The sequence below is a fragment of the Mastacembelus armatus genome, chromosome 20, assembly GCF_900324485.2.
Source record: "Mastacembelus armatus chromosome 20, fMasArm1.2, whole genome shotgun sequence".
In the NCBI taxonomy this organism is placed as follows: Eukaryota; Metazoa; Chordata; class Actinopteri; order Synbranchiformes; family Mastacembelidae; genus Mastacembelus; species Mastacembelus armatus.
Genome location: NC_046652.1, coordinates 19,568,886 through 19,589,264, shown reverse-complemented (window position 1 = coordinate 19,589,264; position 20,379 = coordinate 19,568,886). Strand labels below are relative to the sequence as shown.

At 43.3% G+C, this 20,379-nt stretch overlaps 2 protein-coding genes across 2 annotated transcripts in view; both read right to left on the bottom strand.

Moving 5' to 3' along the window:
* LOC113121853 (uncharacterized) overlaps nucleotides 1–14,000 on the bottom strand; it is a gene marked incomplete at its 3' end in the record, with an annotated part of 90,904 nt that extends 76,904 nt beyond the window's left edge. Inside the window, exon 1 of the mRNA XM_026292695.1 lies at nucleotides 13,373–14,000. The remainder of the gene's footprint in view (nucleotides 1–13,372) is intronic.
* LOC113121852 (uncharacterized) overlaps nucleotides 1–14,074 on the bottom strand; it is a 34,733-nt gene extending 20,659 nt beyond the window's left edge. Inside the window, 11 exon segments of the mRNA XM_026292694.1 lie at nucleotides 183–356; nucleotides 1,573–1,746; nucleotides 2,196–2,269; nucleotides 2,272–2,371; nucleotides 3,950–4,123; nucleotides 6,205–8,110; nucleotides 8,213–8,406; nucleotides 11,014–11,133; nucleotides 11,284–11,482; nucleotides 11,608–12,864; nucleotides 14,011–14,074. Coding sequence (XP_026148479.1) covers nucleotides 183–356; nucleotides 1,573–1,746; nucleotides 2,196–2,269; nucleotides 2,272–2,371; nucleotides 3,950–4,123; nucleotides 6,205–8,110; nucleotides 8,213–8,406; nucleotides 11,014–11,133; nucleotides 11,284–11,414 — 3,047 coding nt within the window. The 5' untranslated portion in view covers nucleotides 11,415–11,482; nucleotides 11,608–12,864; nucleotides 14,011–14,074.
* Between the last annotated feature and the right edge of the window lie 6,305 nt (nucleotides 14,075–20,379).

The window sequence follows — 20,379 nt, the reverse complement described above, 5'->3', positions numbered from 1 at the left end:
GTTCAGAGCTGAAGAAGGTTTAGAAAGTAGAAGTTTAGAAAGTGGAAACTCCAAACAGCTGAAGCCAACAGGATGCAGGTTCAAAGCAGTCCCATCCAAAAAGGGACAAAGAGCTGTCATTAATATGAATGCCAACATGCTGCTGCTTCATCTCAGCACACAACCTAAACATGGGGTCTGACCTCAGAGTCTCCAGTCTACAGTCTGGACTCTGCAGTCCACCACACAGCTGCTGCACTCCTGGATCCTGCAGGTTGTTGTCACTCAGGTCCAGTTCTCTCAGATGGGAGGAGTTGAACTTAAGAGCTGAGACCAGATAACCACAGCTGGTCTCTGACAAACTGCAGCTCTCCAACCTGAATAAAGAAGCAAAGACCAACTTCCTGTTTTCTTATTGAACAAACATGAACAATGAATAGAACAACACAATATTATAAATACAACACAAGTGTCAATAGAAACTGGTCCATCCAGGCTGTTATGATGAAATTAGCTGAGGTGTGAATTGATGTCACATTAACATGAAGAAGAAAGTGCAGAAAGATGAAAAATCTCTGACTTTAATTCAAAGTCATTGTGAGAAACAGGAATTTCCATGTGATGTTTTCAATTCGATTCATATGGAGTTAAACTTTCCAACATCTGGTCATGTTGGGTGGGATTGGTTCATTTGACACAGTGGTGCTCGGCCTTTTAGCCTTGCTAGTCTTGGCCCATGAGGCAGCAACAGTAGCAAGGCAGGTTTTGACGCCACGCAGCATCTTCTTTCTTTAAAGCCAAAATATTTCCACACAACTGACACACTGTTCCTCTTTGGCACTAAAGTTTCCATAGAGTCGGGTTCTGTGGAGCCCGAGGCCACTGGACAACAGATCAAGGTCCAATAGCAACATGGATCAAGGTAATGCTTTGTCTGTCAACTGATCTACTGTTTCTTACATGTTGGGACCAGAGGGTCCTCACAGGACTTTGTCCATTTCAACTGACTGAATGAGGGATTATTAGGCTGCACTAACTGGGACTCCCAACAGGTGAGTCCAAGGTCAACCACCTGCTCCAAATCCAATGGCAACATCTAAAAAGGGGCGAATAATCTAGTCCAGGACCCGTTTGGATTTCTGTGTGGAAGAAGCTGTCTGGAAGTTGAGGTTCAGCTTGTGCTTAGGGTTCACCAAGTAGTGCTTCTGGTTTGGCTTTGTCTCCAGGAAATCAATGGAAGTCAATGGAATGTCCTCTGAAGTGATGGAAACACACCTGTCTGTGTGTGTTCTCAACCATCAATATCAATGATCAAAGAAATATTTCTACTGCATCAAAGAAACTGGATCCAGTTCCAACAAATATTAGTTCAGAGGATTTTCTGCTGACACATGTGACTCTTTAGACACAATGAGACCAACTTCCTGTGAGACTCAGTCATTTGGGACTAAAGACTGAATTTAGCCTCAGAAAAATCCAAAGACAGGAAAAGAAAATCAACTTCAATAGAAGTTATGTCTGTGCAAACACTGAGTTCAAACAATAATTCAACACTAAAGATCTACAATAGGAACAAACAGTCAGTGAACTGACCTCAGAGTCTGCAGGCTACAGTCTGGACTCTGCAGTCCACCACACAGCTGCTGCACTCCTGGATCCTGCAGGTTGTTCCGACTCAGGTCCAGGTGTCTCAGATGGGAGGGGTTGGACTTCACAGCTGAGACCAGATAACCACAGCTGGTCTCTGACAACCTGCAGTCCCTCAACCTGAATAAAGAAGCAAAGATGTGACGTTAGAAACCAAAGTTCCTCTTGAAAGTGTTGAATGTTTCAGAATGTGTTCAGAGCTGAAGAAGGTTTAGAAAGTAGAAGTTTAGAAAGTGGAAACTCCAAACAGCTGAAGCCAACAGGATGTAGGTTCAAAGCAGTCCCATCCAAAAAGGGACAAAGAGCTGTCATTAATATGAATGCCAACATGCTGCTGCTTCAATAAAGACGGACTGACTTCAGCTCTGAAACTCTGCCAGCTCCACCTGTGGCTCCATCTATACAAACTCATGTTGTGCAGCCACATTTCTCTGAGAGGGAAAACAGCCTTTCCCATGAAGATCCTCAGTGTGGATCAGTCTAATATCAGCCTCATGTCTGCAGTTTAGTGTCAGCACAACTTTCACATCACATTCATCTCAGCACACAACCTAAACATGGGGTCTGACCTCAGAGTCTCCAGTCTACAGTCTGGACTCTGCAGTCCACCACACAGCTGCTGCACTCCTGGATCCTGCAGGTCCGGTTGTAGCCCACGTACAGGTGTCTCAGATGGGAGGGGTTGGACTTCAGAGCTGAGACCAGATAACCACAGCTGGTCTCTGACAAACTGCAGCCCTCCAACCTGAATAAAGAAGCAAAGAAGGAGATCCAATGTGACACTGATGTTGATGACAATGAGGATGGTGATGATGATGATGACAATTCTTCTTCTTTTCATTAGAATAATGAGATGAGATCAACTTGATTAATCCCTGAAGGGAAATGTAGAATGATAATAATGAGAAGAATAATATGAGAACAGTCAGAATAATAGTAATAATAGTCTGACTATATCATGATATTATTGTCAGCACATGGGAAGATAAGCTGCTTTCCAGCCAACAGCAGAATCAATCTAGTTGATGGCTCATACTGTCACTGTGCAGCTTTAAAGTTTCCTGCTTAAAGTTTGTTGACCCAGTTCCAAAGTGCAGCAAAACAATGCATTGAATTGTTCCTCCTTATTCTATCTGAGCCAAGGAAGCTCCCCCAGGCTCTCCTGTCTCCTGTCTCTTCCCTCTCTGCATCTTCTTCTCTGGCTTTATTGGCTGCAGCCTCAGCACAGCACAGAGGTAAAGCAGCAGCAGCAGCAGCAGCAGCAGCTCAGACACTAAACACAGCTCAACCACCTGGACACATGATTTCATCTGTGTGTCTCTGTGCTCCACATGTGCTTTCATTTCTATGGGATCAACTTTATAGAGACACTGTGGATTTGTTCTTCACAATGAGATTTGGATCAGGGAACAAACTGGGTGGACAGTGTCAGGACCAAAAGCTGCTGGCTTCAGTTCAGGAACAAAAACTACTCAAAGCTTCTTCACACAGCATCAGGATTTGAGGCCTTGGCAATGACAACAGGCTGACAACTGCTTTCTAATGGCCCAGTCCCAATGCACAGACCAGATCATGTCCTTGTGTTGGGACTGATCCCCACTGTGTCATTGGCCACTAAACACAAGCTTTGGAATCCCATTCATAGATTGTTGACAACTGACTGTGTCATATGTTTTCTCTGAGTTTCATCAAGTGAGAAAAATCTGATAGAAATGCAGAGAAAATCCAACATTATCGTCAGCAAACTGATGCTTATTGTGTGGTTTTTGGGACAAAGCAAGACCCAATGTCCACTACAGGGACGTGTTCTTCCCCAAAAAGAAAGAGGACTTTGTTTCTCACGGCCCAAAGTCTTCACTTCTATTCCAAAATGGAAATATTCCAACCTTTTTCCTTCTGGCTCTCAGGAGGATCAGGTCAGATATTAGTCTGGTCCAATATTGACATATTGTTGGGATCCAAACTTGGACAAACACTGGACAGTTTCAGTTGAAACAGTTTCAGCTTTGGACTGTTTCCACAGTTTGTTTAGAAACACAAAGGATTCAGAACAACTTCCTGACAGATGACATTTTTGGGACACTCTGTTCTTCAAAGCTTCTATAGAAAGAAACACATCATTATTAATATGACTATTCAATATGAGTGAACACACATTATTGAAGACAGCTCAGTGAAATGAAGTGAAACTGAAGGAATCATTCTTAGTCTGCTGAGAATAGAAGAACAATGAAAACACTGAATGGAACAACCAACATTCACAGGAGCTTTAGTTGTGGATTCGACATCTAAGATCTACAATAGGAACAGTCAGTCAACTGACCTCAGAGTCTCCAGTCTACAGTGTGGACTCTGCAGTCCACCACACAGCTGCTGCACTGCTGGATCCTGCAGGTCGTTGTGACTCAGGTCCAGTTCTGTCAGATGGGAGGGGTTGGACTTCAGAGCTGAGGCCACGACTTCACAGTGAGTCTCTGAGAGTCCACAGCCAGAAAGTCTGTGAGGACACATATATTAGAAAAGCTGTTATTATGACAGAGACAATATATTGAGTTGAATCACTTGATGTCAAACAGGGACATGTCCTGTTGTGTCTTCACATCAGTGGTTCAGCTGATCTTCTCTCAGTGGGTTGGACATGAAATAAGAATTCTTCTCACTCTCTGTCACACTGCACACGCTTCATCTTTGTTCTGCTTTCATCTTGGACAGGAAGCAGAGAAAACTCAGTTCCTTTGGAACTTCCACAACAGGCCTGTCCCTGTTTATTCCAATGTTGGACATTTGTCCACATGTGGCAGAAAAACATCAGTGTGTGAAGAGAAACAGAAGAAAAATGTGTCCCATGGAAAAACCATTGGAAAGAAAAAGAAGAACTGTGTTCATTCACTGGACAGAGAGAAAAAAACAACAGGAACATCTGCAGCTTTTGGACTGACACCATTTGGAACAGCTCAAGAACATCTGGGACAAAATCCAGCTGCTGTCATTCTCACAATAAACAAGAGGAACATTATGGTGATGATCACCCAAGTGAAAAATCAATCTATTGTTTCAGACTTCAATTCTACTTTTAGCAGATAAAGTGTGTTCACACATTTTACCAAGTGTATTTGTGCTTGTGTTGAAACGTAGTAAAAGTACATTTTTGGTGAGTCTCCAAAGTACAAGATTAGTCAAAGAGTTACTGAGACAAAAAAAGCAGATTCAAAGTCAATGTTTGCAAAGTATATTGAAATGATATCATTACTTCATTAGTCATTTAGCAGATTTCTTCAAAGTGCACTTTACTTTCAACAGATTTTGAAGTATATTTAGTGATATTTTCCAAAAGTCTGTTCATGGTTTGTGTTTTTACTTCAAATTGTCTCATTCTCTTCCAAATATAATACTATGCCTCCATTTAACTTGAGCTCTATTTCAGTAGACTTATTTAAAGTACACAATGTATGTGTTCCTGGCTGTGGGAAAGTGGACTCTTGGAAGTGGTCTAATTCCTGTGGACAAAGTTTCACTTCAAAATACTCTTTCATACTACATGTTTACTTCATGTATTTTGGACGTTTGGACAGAATTCTTCGGAGAACTATGCAGAATCCTGAAGATCACTAAAATCCATGTCAGTCCCATAGTGGTGCAGCCAAATAATACTTTGACCTCACTAATAGAAAACACAAACTGTTGTTCCTGTTTATTGTTATTGTTGTTACCTTGAATGACTTGTTTTGTTCCAAAGCCCTTAAATGGCTGGATTTAATAGTGTTAGAGTTCAAATCAATATTTGTTGGACTGACGGGTTTTGGACTTTGTGTAGGAGTTCAGATTATTTTCAATCCTTTTAGAACGTCTTCAAAGTGCACTGGGCTTTTCAAAGTAAGAGCATTTGAGAACATGCTAACAGGAAGTAGTGCTTTTAGTCCAACATCATTAGATTGGAATCTAAGTCAAGTATCTACATTTCAGACTCAGTGTTTGGAGAATCCATTCAGAGGGCATTGTTGGTGTATTTATTAAACACACAATGATGCTTATAGTGGACTTATATTTACTAGGAATATCAATCCAATATCATTGTGTCTTTTAATGCAATATGTTCAACTTGGTTGCAATTTAACACAAAGTCAGTGGCTCATTTTCACAACAAATACTCAAATACTTGGAAAAATATACTTTGCATACTTTTTTCACATTTCAAACCTCATTCTATTGTATTTCATACATAGTTCAAATGAGTTCAGAGTATATTTCAAGTACATTTACTTTGGCTCAAAGTCTATTAGTAATACACTGTCAGTTTAATGTCACTATAGATTTTGGACATTTGCAACAAGTCAACTTCAAATGTTTCATGTATATTTTAACAGTAGAGTAGTATTTTGGGCAGCAAAAGTACCCAATAATACGTGAAAAATAGGTTTTTCATGTACTAAAGCAGATTTATACTGCAGCTTCCAGCAACTTCACTGGTTTCATTTTAACACAACTTCAAGTATTTCAAAGTATTTCAAAAGTATACTCAATATACTTTTAGAAAATATACAAAATAGGTTTTTTTCACTTGGGCACATCTGGACTTACTTAGCCTTTCTGCAGTTCCTCACAGCTGAAATCAGTCTCAGTCGTCCCTGGACCGATGTGTTGTACTTCCTCAGGTCCAACTCATCCAGAACCTCCTCTGACATCTGCAGCATGTAGGCCAGAGCTGAGCACTGGATCTCAGAGAGACTCTTCTCTGATCTGGTCCCTGACTTCAGGAACTTTTGAATCTCCTGATGGACTGAGTGGTCGTTCAGCTCCATCAGACAGTGGAAGATGTTGATGCTTCTGTCAGGAGAGATATCATCTCTGTTCATGTCCTTCAGGTTGTTGATGGCTCTCTGGATGGTTTCTGGACTGGTCTCTGTCTGACCCAGCAGGTCTCCTAAGACTCTCTGGTTAGACTCCAGACAGAGGCCATGAAGGAAGCGGACAAACAGGTCCAGGTGGCCACTTGTACTGTCCAGGGATTTCTCCATGGCTCCCAACAGGAAGTCATCCAGAGGTGGGCAATAACCACTGACCATGTCATCGTCATAATCTTCACATTCCATATGCTCTTCCCCCAGGAACTTCTCCAGTACCTGTGTCTTCCTGTCGGTGTAACAGTGGACCATGTAGACTGCAGCCAGAAACTCCTGAACACTCAGATGAACAAAGCAGTAGACTGATTTCTGGAAGATCACACTCTCTCTTTTGAAGATCTCTGTACAGACTCCTGAGTACACCGAGGCCTCTGGGACATCCAGGCCACACTGCTCCAGGTCTTCTTGGTAGAACAGGATGTTTCCTTCCTCCAGATGTTCAAATGCCAGCCTCCCCAGCTTCAGAAGATCTTCCCTGTCAGCCTCCGTCACCTGCCGTGGACTCGTCTCATGTTCATGTCCCTCATGGTACTTGTGCTTCTTCTTGTTTGTCTGAACCAGCAGGAAGTGTGAGTACAGGTCAGTCAGGGTCTTGGGCAGCTCTCCTCTCTGCTCTGTGGTCAACATGTGCTCCAGAACTGTAGCAGTGATCCAGCAGAAGACTGGGATTTGACACATGATGTGGAGGCTCCTGGATGCCTTGATGTGTGAGATGATTCTGCTGGACAGCTCTTCATCCCTGGACCTCCTCCTGAAGTACTCGTCCTTCTGGGCGTCGGTGAAGCCTCGGACTTCCGTCAGCCTGTCCACACACGTAGGAGGGATTTGACTGGCCGCCGCGGGTCGGGAAGTTATCCAGACCAGAGCCGAGGGAAGTAGATTCCCCTGGATGAGGTTTGTCAGCAGCTCGTTGACCGAGGCCTCCTGTGTGACATTAGACACCACCTTCCCGTTGTTGAAATCCAGTGAAAGTCTGCTTTCATCCAGGCCGTCAAAGATGAACAGAACTTTACAGACAGCCAGCTGCTCTGCTGTGACCTTCTGTAATGTTGGATGGAAAACATAGAGCAGCCTGAGAAGACTGATCTGCTCATCTTTGATCAGGTTCAGCTCCCTGAACGAAAGCAGGACCAGCAGACTGACGTCTTGGTTTTCTGAGCCCTCTGCCCAGTCCAGACTGAACTTCTGCACTGAGAAGGTTTTTCCAACACCAGCGACGCCGTTGGTCAGAACCACTCTGATGGGTCTATCTTTGTCAGACAAACCTTGCTTGTCTGCCTGTTTTTCTTTCTTAGGTAAGATTTTAAAGATGTCTTGACATTTAATCAGGGTGTCGTGGTGGATCTCGTCTTTCTCCTCGTCTTCTTTTTTTTTCTTCATTACCTTGGAAGTGGTCTCCAGCTGCCTGACCTCATGTTGGATATTAACCTCTTCACTCAGTCCCTCTGTGATGTAGAGCTCAGTGTAGATCCTGTTGAGGGGGGTTCCACTTCCGGTTGGATCAGATCCTTCAGTCACACGTTCACATCTCGTCCTCAGACTGGTCTTATGTTGATCTAAAACCTCCTGCAGACCAGAGTCCACTGGAAGACAAGAAAAAGGGTCCAATCAAACAGACGTTTGTGTGACACAGAATCTCGACTGTGAAGGACCAACTCAAATGTAGAACAATCAGTGAGTCCTACTGGTTCTGGATCTTTTTCCACACTGGGGACAGGGACAGTCTCCTGGTGAACCAGACTGGTCCCTGTATGAGGTGATGCACCATCTGCAGAACCGGTGTCCACAGCTGGTAGAGACTGGATCCTTCAGGACGTCCTGACACAAAGCACAGCTGGACAGCCGCTGCTCCTCAGAGACCTGAGTCCTGGTCCTGTCCCTGTGGACATGAAGCAAACTGGGATTAGTTGAGGTGGAGACATGTTGAGTGAGGAAACTTTCTAATTGTTTGACTGGACAGAAGCTGGAAACTCCCAGCTGTCTCCCAGCTGGCTTTAAATCAGTTTTCCTCCACAGCTGAACTGGCTGATAATGAAGTTTGGAATCTGATCAACATTCAACACTGAGTTTGTCAGTTTGCAAAGGTTTGCAGCTCAACATCAAGATGATCCAGTGAGATGTTCATTGAGGGAAAGAAAGAAGAGAGAAGAAGAGAAATGTGGTGAGAAACAGAAAAAGTGATAAGACAGAAACATTTCCATGTGACAGCAGAAATAAAGTCATCAAACAATGAGACTCCTCAGTCTGAACAAAGGAGATGGAATCATTTTACTAACTCAATGAAAAAAAACCAACTTCCTTTTCCAAAGTGCATCAATGACACCACGTCTGGAAGTGGATCGATCCCTTCAAAGCTGCACAATAACAGCAGGAAACTAAAGGAGAACTGCATGTTGGAGTTTTTTGGAAGGGTTTCAACCACTGCATTCCTGATGCAACAGCAGCACCAGGGGACTGCAAACATAACGCTGGGAACAACTAGGATGTTTTCAGTCACTACCACTGTAGACACAGGCTGAGCTCTATTTAGAACAGCCAGAGGCCTGAGCTGCTCCACATGTGGAAAGATGTGTTTCTCTTTCCTCAACTGCTTTAGTTTGACTTAGTCTCATTATTATGTGTGTGTGTGTTGTCAATCAACTGAAGCATTAAAGGGACAAACTGCTTCCTGTTTGGGTCCAGGATGGGCAGAGTGTTGCTGCATTGATCCAGTCCAGGACAACAGCAAAGGGAGGTTCAGTTTGTGGAACACAGTCTCACATTAGAAGAGACAGGTTTTCTTTAATGCTGGAAGAAATCTGTGCTGTTGTCAGTGCAGCCTTATCCAGGCCTGCTGTTAAGAGGACTTTGTTTCCAGCTGACTGCACGTCTCTTTATGCTACACACTTGTGGGAAATGGACTGAAACACAAGCCTTCAGAAAGTCCAGGCAGCTGATCCTGATGTCATGACCATGTTGTTGGAGAGACCTACAGCAGGTCGTCCTGTGGCTGCAGGACTTACTACCTTCCAAGCAGTTTGGTGGAAACTTCTGTCTAAATGTCTTTGTGACATCATGAGCATCTCCAGCTTTTTTTAAAGTCTGCAGGCAGAGTCCAACAGAGCGACTGAATAAATAGGCCACAGAATCAACATGCTAGATAAGATCAGATATTAGAATTGAACAATAGCTCAGCTCATCAATAAAATAATATCTACTCTCAGTCGTGTTGTTAGACTTGAAAGCAGAACTTTGCCTGGATCGTTGGAGGAGGGGGAGGAATCTGATGTGGCACATGGAGACACAGAAAGTATTTCCATGGTAGCAGATGCAGGTGCTGCACAGACAAAGTAAATCCTTAGCCCTGCACAATAAACAATGAATGACACTGTGTTAATGCTGATACAACAAAGCTCTAGAGGGGAATCTAGAAACAGGTTGGACTGTGATAACACAGGCTGATTCAAACTGGGCTTCCTTCAACATCAACTGATCATTGATCAATTCAGAATCAATACTACTGAGACCATCTATGTTCACTGACAGAAGGGCCAGATGGTGGAGTCTGTTCCGGCCCAGACCGTGTTAGGCTTTATGAGTTTAATAATCAGTCAGAAAAGCGGCCGACAAACAGAGACACCAAACCTAAACCCTGATCAGAGAGCAGAGCATAAAGCACAGCTCTGTTTCTTTAATGGGCTGTTCCTCATTGGTGCCACAATCTTACGCATTAACATTAACGCTGCACATGTGTTTGCATCCAAAAAGCAGCTGTGTTCATTGGGACTGGTTGGCTCAGTGAACTACTGTGCTGCACAGTATTGAGCTGGGTCTCATATTCCATCCTTTGTGGACCTGCTTTGGCTGCGTAGAGTCAAAGTGATGCAGAGACATTTAATAATACTAAGAACTGACCACGTTAGCTCTGCAGCTGGAGCTGACGCTCTAGACTGGATGTTCACGTCCTTTCTCACTCGCTGTGAACTGCAGTGAAAAAACCAACCAGTCAACAGAGGTGTGCAGGGGGAGGGACCGTTACCACGGAGATGGTTTTCCACCTGGAAGCTGTGAATTCCTTCTGACGACTGCATTTAAATGCAGATGAAGAGCTTCGGTCTGTTGTTTCTGTCGGGGACTACACTAACTACTGACACGGCCTCTTAGAAACTCCAACCACAAATATGTTGATTGGTGTCAGTCGGCCTGAAATGTTTCCAGGAAACAGGTTTTTTCGGACTAAATATCTGATCCTCCAGCACAAAAGTCCGTTTTCTGCCCACAGCCTAAATTTGATATATTCTATATATATTTAAAGTTGGATATCTCCTCTCAACCATAGAGTGCAGCTCAAAGGGAAGCCAACGGGTCTCCTGCACCACAGCACTGCATTGTTTTGGTTTGTTTAATGAATCACAGGAAAGGACACCTGATGTTAGTGGATCAGGATTTTGTCTTCCAGATCACAGACTCATCTTCAACTCAGTTTACCCTAGAAACTGTCTCTTACCCTGAGTCTGAGGGTCCAGGTTCAGGACTGAAATATGGAGGACGAGGTTTGGACCGGTCACTCTTCATGGACAGACAGCTGGATCCTCCAGACCCTGGTCTCTTTCTGGGGTACCCCGCTCTGCAAACACAAACAGTTAATGTGCTGGATGTAAATGTCCATACATGTTGAGTAGTGGACTGTGTCCACTCCACATGTCCATGGACTGACAGAGACATTTGGACCATGGACTCATCTTCAGCTCAGGTTACAGTAGGAACAGGCTCTTACTTTGGGTCTTGGGGGCCAGGCTCAGGACTGAAATATGGAGGACGAGGTTTGGATCGGTCACTCTTCAAGGACAGACAGCTGGATCCTGGAGACCCTGGTCTGTCCTCCTCTTGCCCCCAACAAAGACTCATCTTCTGTGGTCTGAGAGGGAAACCAGGGACCCTGGAGACCAGAGGAACAAACCCAGTCAGCTGTCCCCCTGTAACGGCAGCAGCTTCTTATTGATTGACTGTGACGTCAGGAAACACAAGTCTAAACCAGACTCAATCCCAACATTCATCGATGAGATGGATCAATATGTGCAGGTGTCATATTAACACTCACCCTGCTTCCCACTTCCTGTTTCCTCCTTCTTCTTCTCTGTGGACTTTAAAATGGAGTCTGACTTCACACTTTGCTCTTCTTCACATGTGGCAGTGAGTGGACGCTCTGCAACACAAACAGGAAGTCAACAACATCACAGGAAGTTCTCAGAGTCTCTCCCAGTGGAAATGGTCCCTCCAGAGGCCTGGTGGTCTCAGTGTTGAACATGTCTCTGGACTATCAGAGGACTATCCCAGTCCTCATTAAAGTAATTGTCCAATAAGTGTCAGTGAATCTGGAGAAGACTCTTATTTTGAAATGTCCCTCCCTGCTGTGTGTCTGTCAGCAGCTCCCTGAACAATTTTCAGCAGCTGCTCTCAGTTGATCTTAAACATGATCCTACAGGAACATCAGTGTTTCCTTCAGAACATATGAAAGACTTTGGTCTGAAAAGTCTCCTGTGTCATCAGGACATATTTGGTTGGAAATTCACTGAGTCCTGATGATTTGAATCGTGGCCAGATCTCCTCTCAGCTCTGTCAGGTGGAAAATGTCTGAGCTCAGAGTTTCAGCCTGACCAAGTGTTGTTGTTTGTTTCAGCCACTAGATGGAGCCAGAACATCTGGAGCTGCAGCTGGAGGGACTTCAACTCAGGAAAACTACAGATCACAGCAGAAACATCAGTCGATCCACTGATGGCAAATGAAACTGTTCCATCATATTTCAGTCCAAACAACAGCTGTGGTTCTTTGTTTCCTGTCCCACTGACTGAATCTCAAGGCATTTGGTGTCGTTTTATGCTCATTGTTCATTTCTTTGTTGTTGTTTTGCATCTTTTTGCTTCACTTTTTGAAACTAACTAGAAATATGTCCCTTCAAACAGAAGAAACTGGGACTTTGGCTCAGACTCTGGCTCTGTTCTTAGAGCCCCTATACATATGCACATGTATGTGGAACCACATGTATGTGGAACATGTGTGGACCTGAATCCAGGGCCCTGATGGGGCCAGTATTTCCCTGAATACACACTGGACAATGGGTTTTATTCTGAGCTGGCTGAGATGGATCTGCAACTGTCAGCAGCTCTTTAACAAACAAGCACAATCACAATCGAACTGTGGCTGTAAAAAAGGAAGAAACAGTCGCTGACTCACTGACAAACAGTCTCAGGGTCTGAGTTCAGGACTGAAGGTCACAGGATCAGGTCTGGACCGGTCCCTCTTCACACACAGACAGCTGGATCCCGGACACTCTGGTCTCTGTCTGTGGTACTGACCTCTGCAAACACAAACATGGTTTTATTGATTTCACATCAATCACTGATCAATTGACAGTTTATGGAGCCCTGAATCCACAAATGCTCACAGACAGGAAGTTTCAAAGTTTCTGAACCAGGCCATTCAAGTGACAAAATCACAAAACAGGAAGTCCAGCCACATGGACATGAAGCCAGAGTCCAGTGGACTCAGAGCAGGCAGCACAACAACTGTCTTTAAAGCTGGGCCTCTGTTCTGGGCTCAGCTGCAGCTTTAATGTGGATTCTTCAGAGGATCAGGACTTTGTGTCCACAGGAAGTCACATGACTCTGTGGTTACAGCAGTACCACTATACACACATGAGTACACTACCCGCTCTGATCTGGGTTTAATGTTGTACTGCAGCTCTACTGGGTACTGAACTTACAGGTACTACTTATATACTTCTAGCCTGCTTTTTAGTGTATTTGCAGTACACTTTGAAGTACACAGCAAATAAACTGTGATATATACTGTTAGTTAGTACTCACATTACACTCCAATCCTTTTAGTGTATTTGCAGAAAGACCAGTCCAACCAGGACCCCAAGCCCACTACACAACAAAGTCCAGGACATGGTCCCAGCAGCTGGTACTCTGAGGGTCCAGGTACCAACAAGTGGACAACATGAATTAAATCCAACACAGCAACACACACAATGTGACTATTTACTCTAAAGTACTCCACCTAATACTACAAGACAAATACCTAAATGTTGTGTATAAGTAGGGATGGGAACTGAGACCAGGACCAGTATTGATTCTGCCTATTGGCCCGATTCTTTATCGATTCGCTTATTGATTCCTGATCAGGTCAATATGAGCCAAGTTTCCGTCAGTCAAACTAAAGTCCAGGCTGATCTACTTTTTGTTTCTGACGCCCTTTTCCCAGAAAGGTCCCAGAGCTGTCGTCTCCAGAAACTCACAGGAAACAGGACGACAGCTCTTCAACACGACTCGGACTTTCACCTTTCACAGAAACTACTGAGCAAAAATCCTCAATATATAAAAACTGCTGCCCCTCAGACCACGGACCAGACCAGCGCATAGTCCAGCTCCTACAGTCCACCTGGACCCTGAACTGGAGCCTCGGACAGTGAAACCATAAAGAAAATAAGAGTCGGACTTACCCTGAGTTCTTTACTGTGAAGGCTGCATCGTCCCACGTGATTTACTGGAAAATCCCAGTTTCCTGGGAAACATGATGGAAAACATCGCGATAACAGGGTGTTTCCTCCCTGTTATCGCGATGTTTCCATCAGAACTATCCAAAGTCCCTGTAGACCCCGTGCACTGTTGCCAACTTGGCGACTTTTTTTGTCAAAAGCGACTAGCGACAAATCTAGAAACTTTTTCTGATTTTGTTAGCGACTTTTAGGAACTTTTGGAGACTTCGACGTGAAAGCACGTGTCGTTATCCTACACTGTACACGACACAAGCAGCGGGTGCTTTTGTGAGCCCCTCCCCGTCCCAAAGCTCTCAAATGCTGAGGAGTTGGCAACACTGACCCCGAGTATTTCCTCCTAGTTTTAAACACCCAGACCATAACAGGAAATTAATCCACATCCTGTGTTGGAACCTGCTCCTGTGCTGTTGTCAGGCCCTGACAGAGTCCATCATTTCTTTGTATAGCACCTTCCAACAACCCAGGTTGACCAAAGTGCTTCACAACATTAAAAACAACAAAGTAAAATAATTAATAAATAATAATAATACAGGGTATCTACAGTAAAAAAGAATATAAAACACACCAAAACCACAGGGTGATGCTATGAACCCAAAGCCAGTCTGAATAAGTCTGAACTTTAGCTTTAAACAGGGGCAGGTCAGATGGTTATATACCAGTTGGTAGAGGTGATGGTGACAGGCTGGAGCAGTGGATTTATCAGCAGGAAGAGGAGCCGTAAGTTCAAATATAATAGGGAAGTGGTCTGAGAGGCAAGTGTCAGTTATTTCTAAAATGGAGACTGGAAAGACCACATGAGGTTATAAGGTCCAGTGTGTGTCTGTGCTGATGTGTGGGGCCATGTACTGATTGTGTCAGGTCAAAAGAGGACAAGAGACTCTGAATCTCATTAACCAGTTGGCTGGACGGACAACACACATATATGAATATTAAAATCTAACCCTAACCCCCTGAGCTCTGGGCCCCTGGTTAATCCACCTATGACCTTTAGACAGTTCTAGCATCCCCCTTATGGGTCGTCTCCTGCACAAATAAACCAGGGAATTGAATGAATATACAATATAGATGAAATGAACAAAGGCAGTGCTACCTGCTCACCTTAGCATGGCTTCCACTGTCACTTCCTGTTGGCTTCAAAAGATGCAAGACAACAAGAAATAAATGAAAAGGAGCCAAAAACACAGAAACTGAGGCCAGAGAGAAGAAAGTGACATCAAATGACAATGTTGTGTCTCCATCTAGTGGCTGAAACAAACAACAACACTTGGTTATTTGGTTTGTCCCATTCACTGCTACTTTCTACAGAACTACATTACAGAGACAAAGCTTGGACTTTGGACTGCACAGCATTTCTCTATATATGAGATTTCTTCTATAGTTCATTTAGAAGTAATAATTAGAGTCTTTATAGTTTGTTGTTTGGAAATAAACTGAATTCAAATGTCAAACCTGCCAAAATATTCATTGGATCTTTGAAACGGAGTTTGTTTTTAGTTTGATGTCATTATGTGTTTTTCATTCATTGTTTCACTAAGAAGAACTAGAAGAACTCAAAGCTCAAAGTGTGACAAGGACTTTAGTCTCACACTTTAGAGGAGGAGGAAGTAGCTTCTATGATTTCCTTGTTGTCATCAGTCTCTTCAGCTTCTGTCCATAACAAAGATGTTTCTCAGACTCTATATTGTCCAGTAACAACAACAATAAAGACGTGGCAGGCTGCTCTTTTCTAAACTCACAGTGAACAGTGAGGACAATGTGCTGTTCCTTGGGCTTTGAAAAACACCTTCTGGTCCACCTTCATGTCTCCGTGACTCCAGCTGGACCTCGGCGCCGATCGACGACCCTTTGGACCGACACGTCCGTGACGGCGGCCCGGTCCGAGGGACACGAGCGTAAACGCCCGAAGCTTCCCACAGGAAATAATCACAGATCACAGCTGTATTTGATATTGTTTTCTGCTTCACCTGACACACAACAGACACATGTAGGCCTGAGACAGGCAGGTCTGATCCACTGATATTACATAGACATCACATGTTTTGAATCCAGCTGCAGTGGGGCAGCAATCAAACAGAAAATCCCATTTTGTCCCACTTTCACACACACAACCTCAGCCTCACTCCCAGTCTGAGTCCACGTGCAGGGAGACGAGACAGAATCACACAGTGGATCAGAAAAGACCAAGAGGAGGGAGGTGATTTAGCAGAAGTTCACTCTCAGAGAACTAAATGGCATTTTGTCCTCAACAGATTCCTACGGTAAATACATTCTGTAGATTAAGACGCATAAAGACATATTCAGATTACAGGATATTCAGAAGTCAATGCATTCACATTCTACACTAATACAAACTCATATTGGATATAGTGCACAGCCAGATGGACCTTTTACTTTGAAAGGACACAGAGAGAGAAAGAAGTGGTGTATTAGCTTTGGTTCCTTATCACATGATGTGGTTCCTACTCTCCTGTTTTTATTTCTGTTTATTTCTCCCCCTCAGTCAGTCGACAATTTGCATCGGCTGGAAAAGCAAAGACAAACAACTGATCCACCTGTTGGGACCAACAGCCGGTTCCTCCTCAGCAGCCTATTCCAGTCCTGTAGCTCAGTGTTAACACAACATCAGTTTGTTGTCTGAACATCAGCTGGGACATGTCAACAACTTCTCAACAGGCAGAAAAACACCTGGAGAAGGATTTAGCCCAGAAAAGAAAAGCTCTCAGATATTTCACAGAAAACATGTCGTGCTGCTGATGCTTCAAATGCAGAGACCACTGTGCATTAAACAGCAGTGAAGGATGATCGTTGGATTCAAAGGCTCATGTAGAAATCCTTTTTTCTTTCTCTCAGCGTCAGCATCATAATGAGACCAAAGACATGTTGCATGTGTCTGTTTTCATGGAGGACCATGAGTTTGTGTGGACATGGATAAACCTCCAGGCAGCACCGATTCAATCTGGTCTCTGGACTTTAAAGGATTCCAGAGATCCGATCAGACTCATGTCAGGACTTCCTGTGGGGCCTTAAACACCATCTCACCGTTAAGACGCTGAATCAGATCGATGTCAGTTTGTGTCCCCAGCTGATTGACACACAATATGTTTCTTATGGATGGATATTCACAGCCAGATGCCAAAACCTGTGCAGCTCTGAGTTCTACCAAGATTTCAACTCTACTGGTCTAAAAACAGGTGATGAAAGGGGGCAGGTCCATGTGCACCTCATGTCATGAAGCTAACAGAGATCTTTGACTGAAGGTCAACCACTAATTCCCACTGGAAAAGTAGATGAGACCATCAATGACATGTTTCTGCAGCATTTTCACAGCACAGAGTTTCTGTGAAGTGAGATTAAAGCTGCAGCATCATTTCCTGTAGCTAACAGCTAATAATAATGGAGGAGGCTCATTGGAGAGAGCCATGTGTTTCATTTGAATCACAGGGAGAGTTAGGACTCTGTTCACTTTCAGCTCATTCCAAATGTTCAGATTTAACATGCAGACATGCTCCATCTTCAGACTCACATATTAGAATGAGTAGATCTGAAATATAGAGAAACAAGATTCAAGTCCCAGGTGTCTGCACTGGAGCTGGAACAAACACTAAATAATGTCGTTCTAGGAAATATTTGCATTTGTATTGATTTGTTTGGACAATAAATGGATCATATGAAGGTTTAAAAGACACAAGAATAGAAAAAGATTTGTACAGCGAAGATCAAAAACTCCAAAGGTTTGATCATCACGTCTCAACAGAAGGAATTTCAAAATCCAACCGATCCAAAGAAACAACATGAGACATGAATAAATGTCAAAGATTATTATGTTGTTGCAAACTTGTCCAGTCAGATCAGATTGAAAAATCTCCAATGATTCTTTATTGTAGCTACTTCACTGCACTGGTTTATGTGTGTATTGAATAATTCAACTGGAAACAATCATTGGAAAGTCTGAGACACCAAATCAGGCTGATTCAGACATTTGGAGATAAACTACATGTGAAATATACATGAAGATCAAAAATGATCCCAATATTTAGTTTAGAAAATAAAGGAGCTGAGTGTTCAGTTCATCTACTTAGAGCAACTCTCACTAATCTTTTCTGGAAACATCCTTGGAAGTTAGGAAACAATTTGTTGAACCAACCTGTTGATTTGGTTGATGATGTTATTCCAGTTTCCATGATATTTCATCTTAGTTTGGCATCAGACTTTTTCCTGATGACGTCTGAGAAAGTGGATTATTCCTAAAGTAAAGACAATCATTAGATTGACAGGAAATATTACACACTTCAATTTACTGAGACTGAAGAAAAATCGATTCCATTGACACAATTGAGACATTTTTCTAGTTCACCATTTGTGCTGTTCATTTCCCAAATCCACAGTTTGGAAAAGGGAACAAACTAGAACATCATGTGCATAAAGTCAATGTAGGTGAAGGAGCAGGAGCCATGTGATGAAGAAGAACGGGCCCTTTTGGTACCACACAGGAAATATCAGCAGGATATTAGTGTTCACATCAGTCAGGCTCAGTCATATTCTGGTCTTTGCTGCCCTCTAGTGGATCCTGTCAGCTGTGAGAAATACAAGGTGACACTTCATCACCACAGTGCAACAGCAGAGGACAGGACAGGACTGATCCAGTGAGTGGGTCGGGTCAGGACTCATCCAGTGAGGGGGGTCAGGACAGGAGTGACCCAGTGAGGTGGGTCAGGACAGGACCGATCCAGCGAGGGGGTCCGGTCAGGACTGATCCAGTGAGGGGGTCGGGTCAGGACCGATCCAGCGAGGCGGTCGGGTCAGGACCGATCCAGCGAGGGGGTCGGGTCAGGACTGATCCAGTCCTCTGTACATTCTCTTGATAAAATATTCCAAGTTCCTCTTCCAGCACTGACACTACCAGGTTTTTCTTTAACCAGTGATATCAGATGGTGTCATGGACCAGACTCACAGTCAGTCCACATCCATCACACATGGGGGTTCAGTAGTATTTCCCTGCAGTGAATTTACTAAGTGAAGTATTTTATTGAGGTACAGCTTTGAGATATTTGTACATGAATGTCTGAGCAGGTCCTAAATTATGACACATGGGAATAAATTAAAGTCCAACTTATTTCAATATTATTTCAAATCCCATCAAAGCTGCTTATTTCTACATGAAAATCAAGTTTTTCTCTGTTTGATGTTTGTTCAATGAGAAGTCAGACAACAGGAAAATGATCAGAACATCAGTTTGTTTTCTCCAAATGAAGTTTGGATGCCAGGATTAAATTCATCTCTCAGACAAAAAGCTGAATGTCTGAATGTTATTGGGGCCTTTATAAGTCCTGGTTCATTTGTTGGTAACAGTTGGTTTGTTGGTTTGGTTGGAAAGAAAGAAATTCACATCCAATGGATCTAAAACATGCAACAGCCAACAAACTGCTGACTAGAGTTCAACTTCTGAGTAAAGTCACTGCAGTCGGCCCAGAAAAACACTGAGAACAAGACAAAGCTGTGGCTCAGAGTGACACGGGGTCAAAGTTCAGTCTAATGGCTGCTTCAAATGCAAAACCTCCTTCAAACAACAGGAGATAAAAAGCCTTATACTGTGACACTTTCATCAGTTTCTCTTCCAACATTTCACTTTGACATTTAAAGAAAATCTGATCTGGGGACAGTTTTGTTGCTTTGTTAAGGCTCCACTTAGTTCAAAACACAGTATTATTCTAAAATATTCTGAGCTCATCAAACTTTGTGCAACAACAAATGAAAGGAACAAATGAGGACAGGTGGCACCATCATTTTTACCATGATCTTTACACTGACAAGTTGGACCAATGAGTCCAAACCCACAATGTGAATGATATTTCTGAGTGGAGTCTTGGTGATTAGTTCCAATGATGGTTCTGTTTCCTTTGGACAGAGCTCCAGTATGTGCTGCTGCAGAATGAACAGCAGTAATGAGGCCCAAAGGGCAGTGACATGTGCTTGTGAGCAGCAGGTTGGAGTTGAAATCCTGATCTGTCAGGATCAACTGGTGTTTTTTTTAAAGAGATCTGAACAGCAGAACTAGAACACTAGAATGATGTTCTGTGGTTCATCCATCATAATGGAACATTAGTGTATCTGCAGCAGAACAGAACTCCACAGTCATTCCCACATCAACCTTTGGAGAGGTAAGACCCTGTGCAGCTGGGAGAAAAACTGCTTTTGATTTATTGTTCTCTGTGGAAAGAAAATGACTGGACTGTGTTGGGGAAGAAGGACATTTCATTTCTCTGTTGTTCTCTCAAGGAAAAGACTTTTTCCACCTGTTGAATTCCAGAGAAC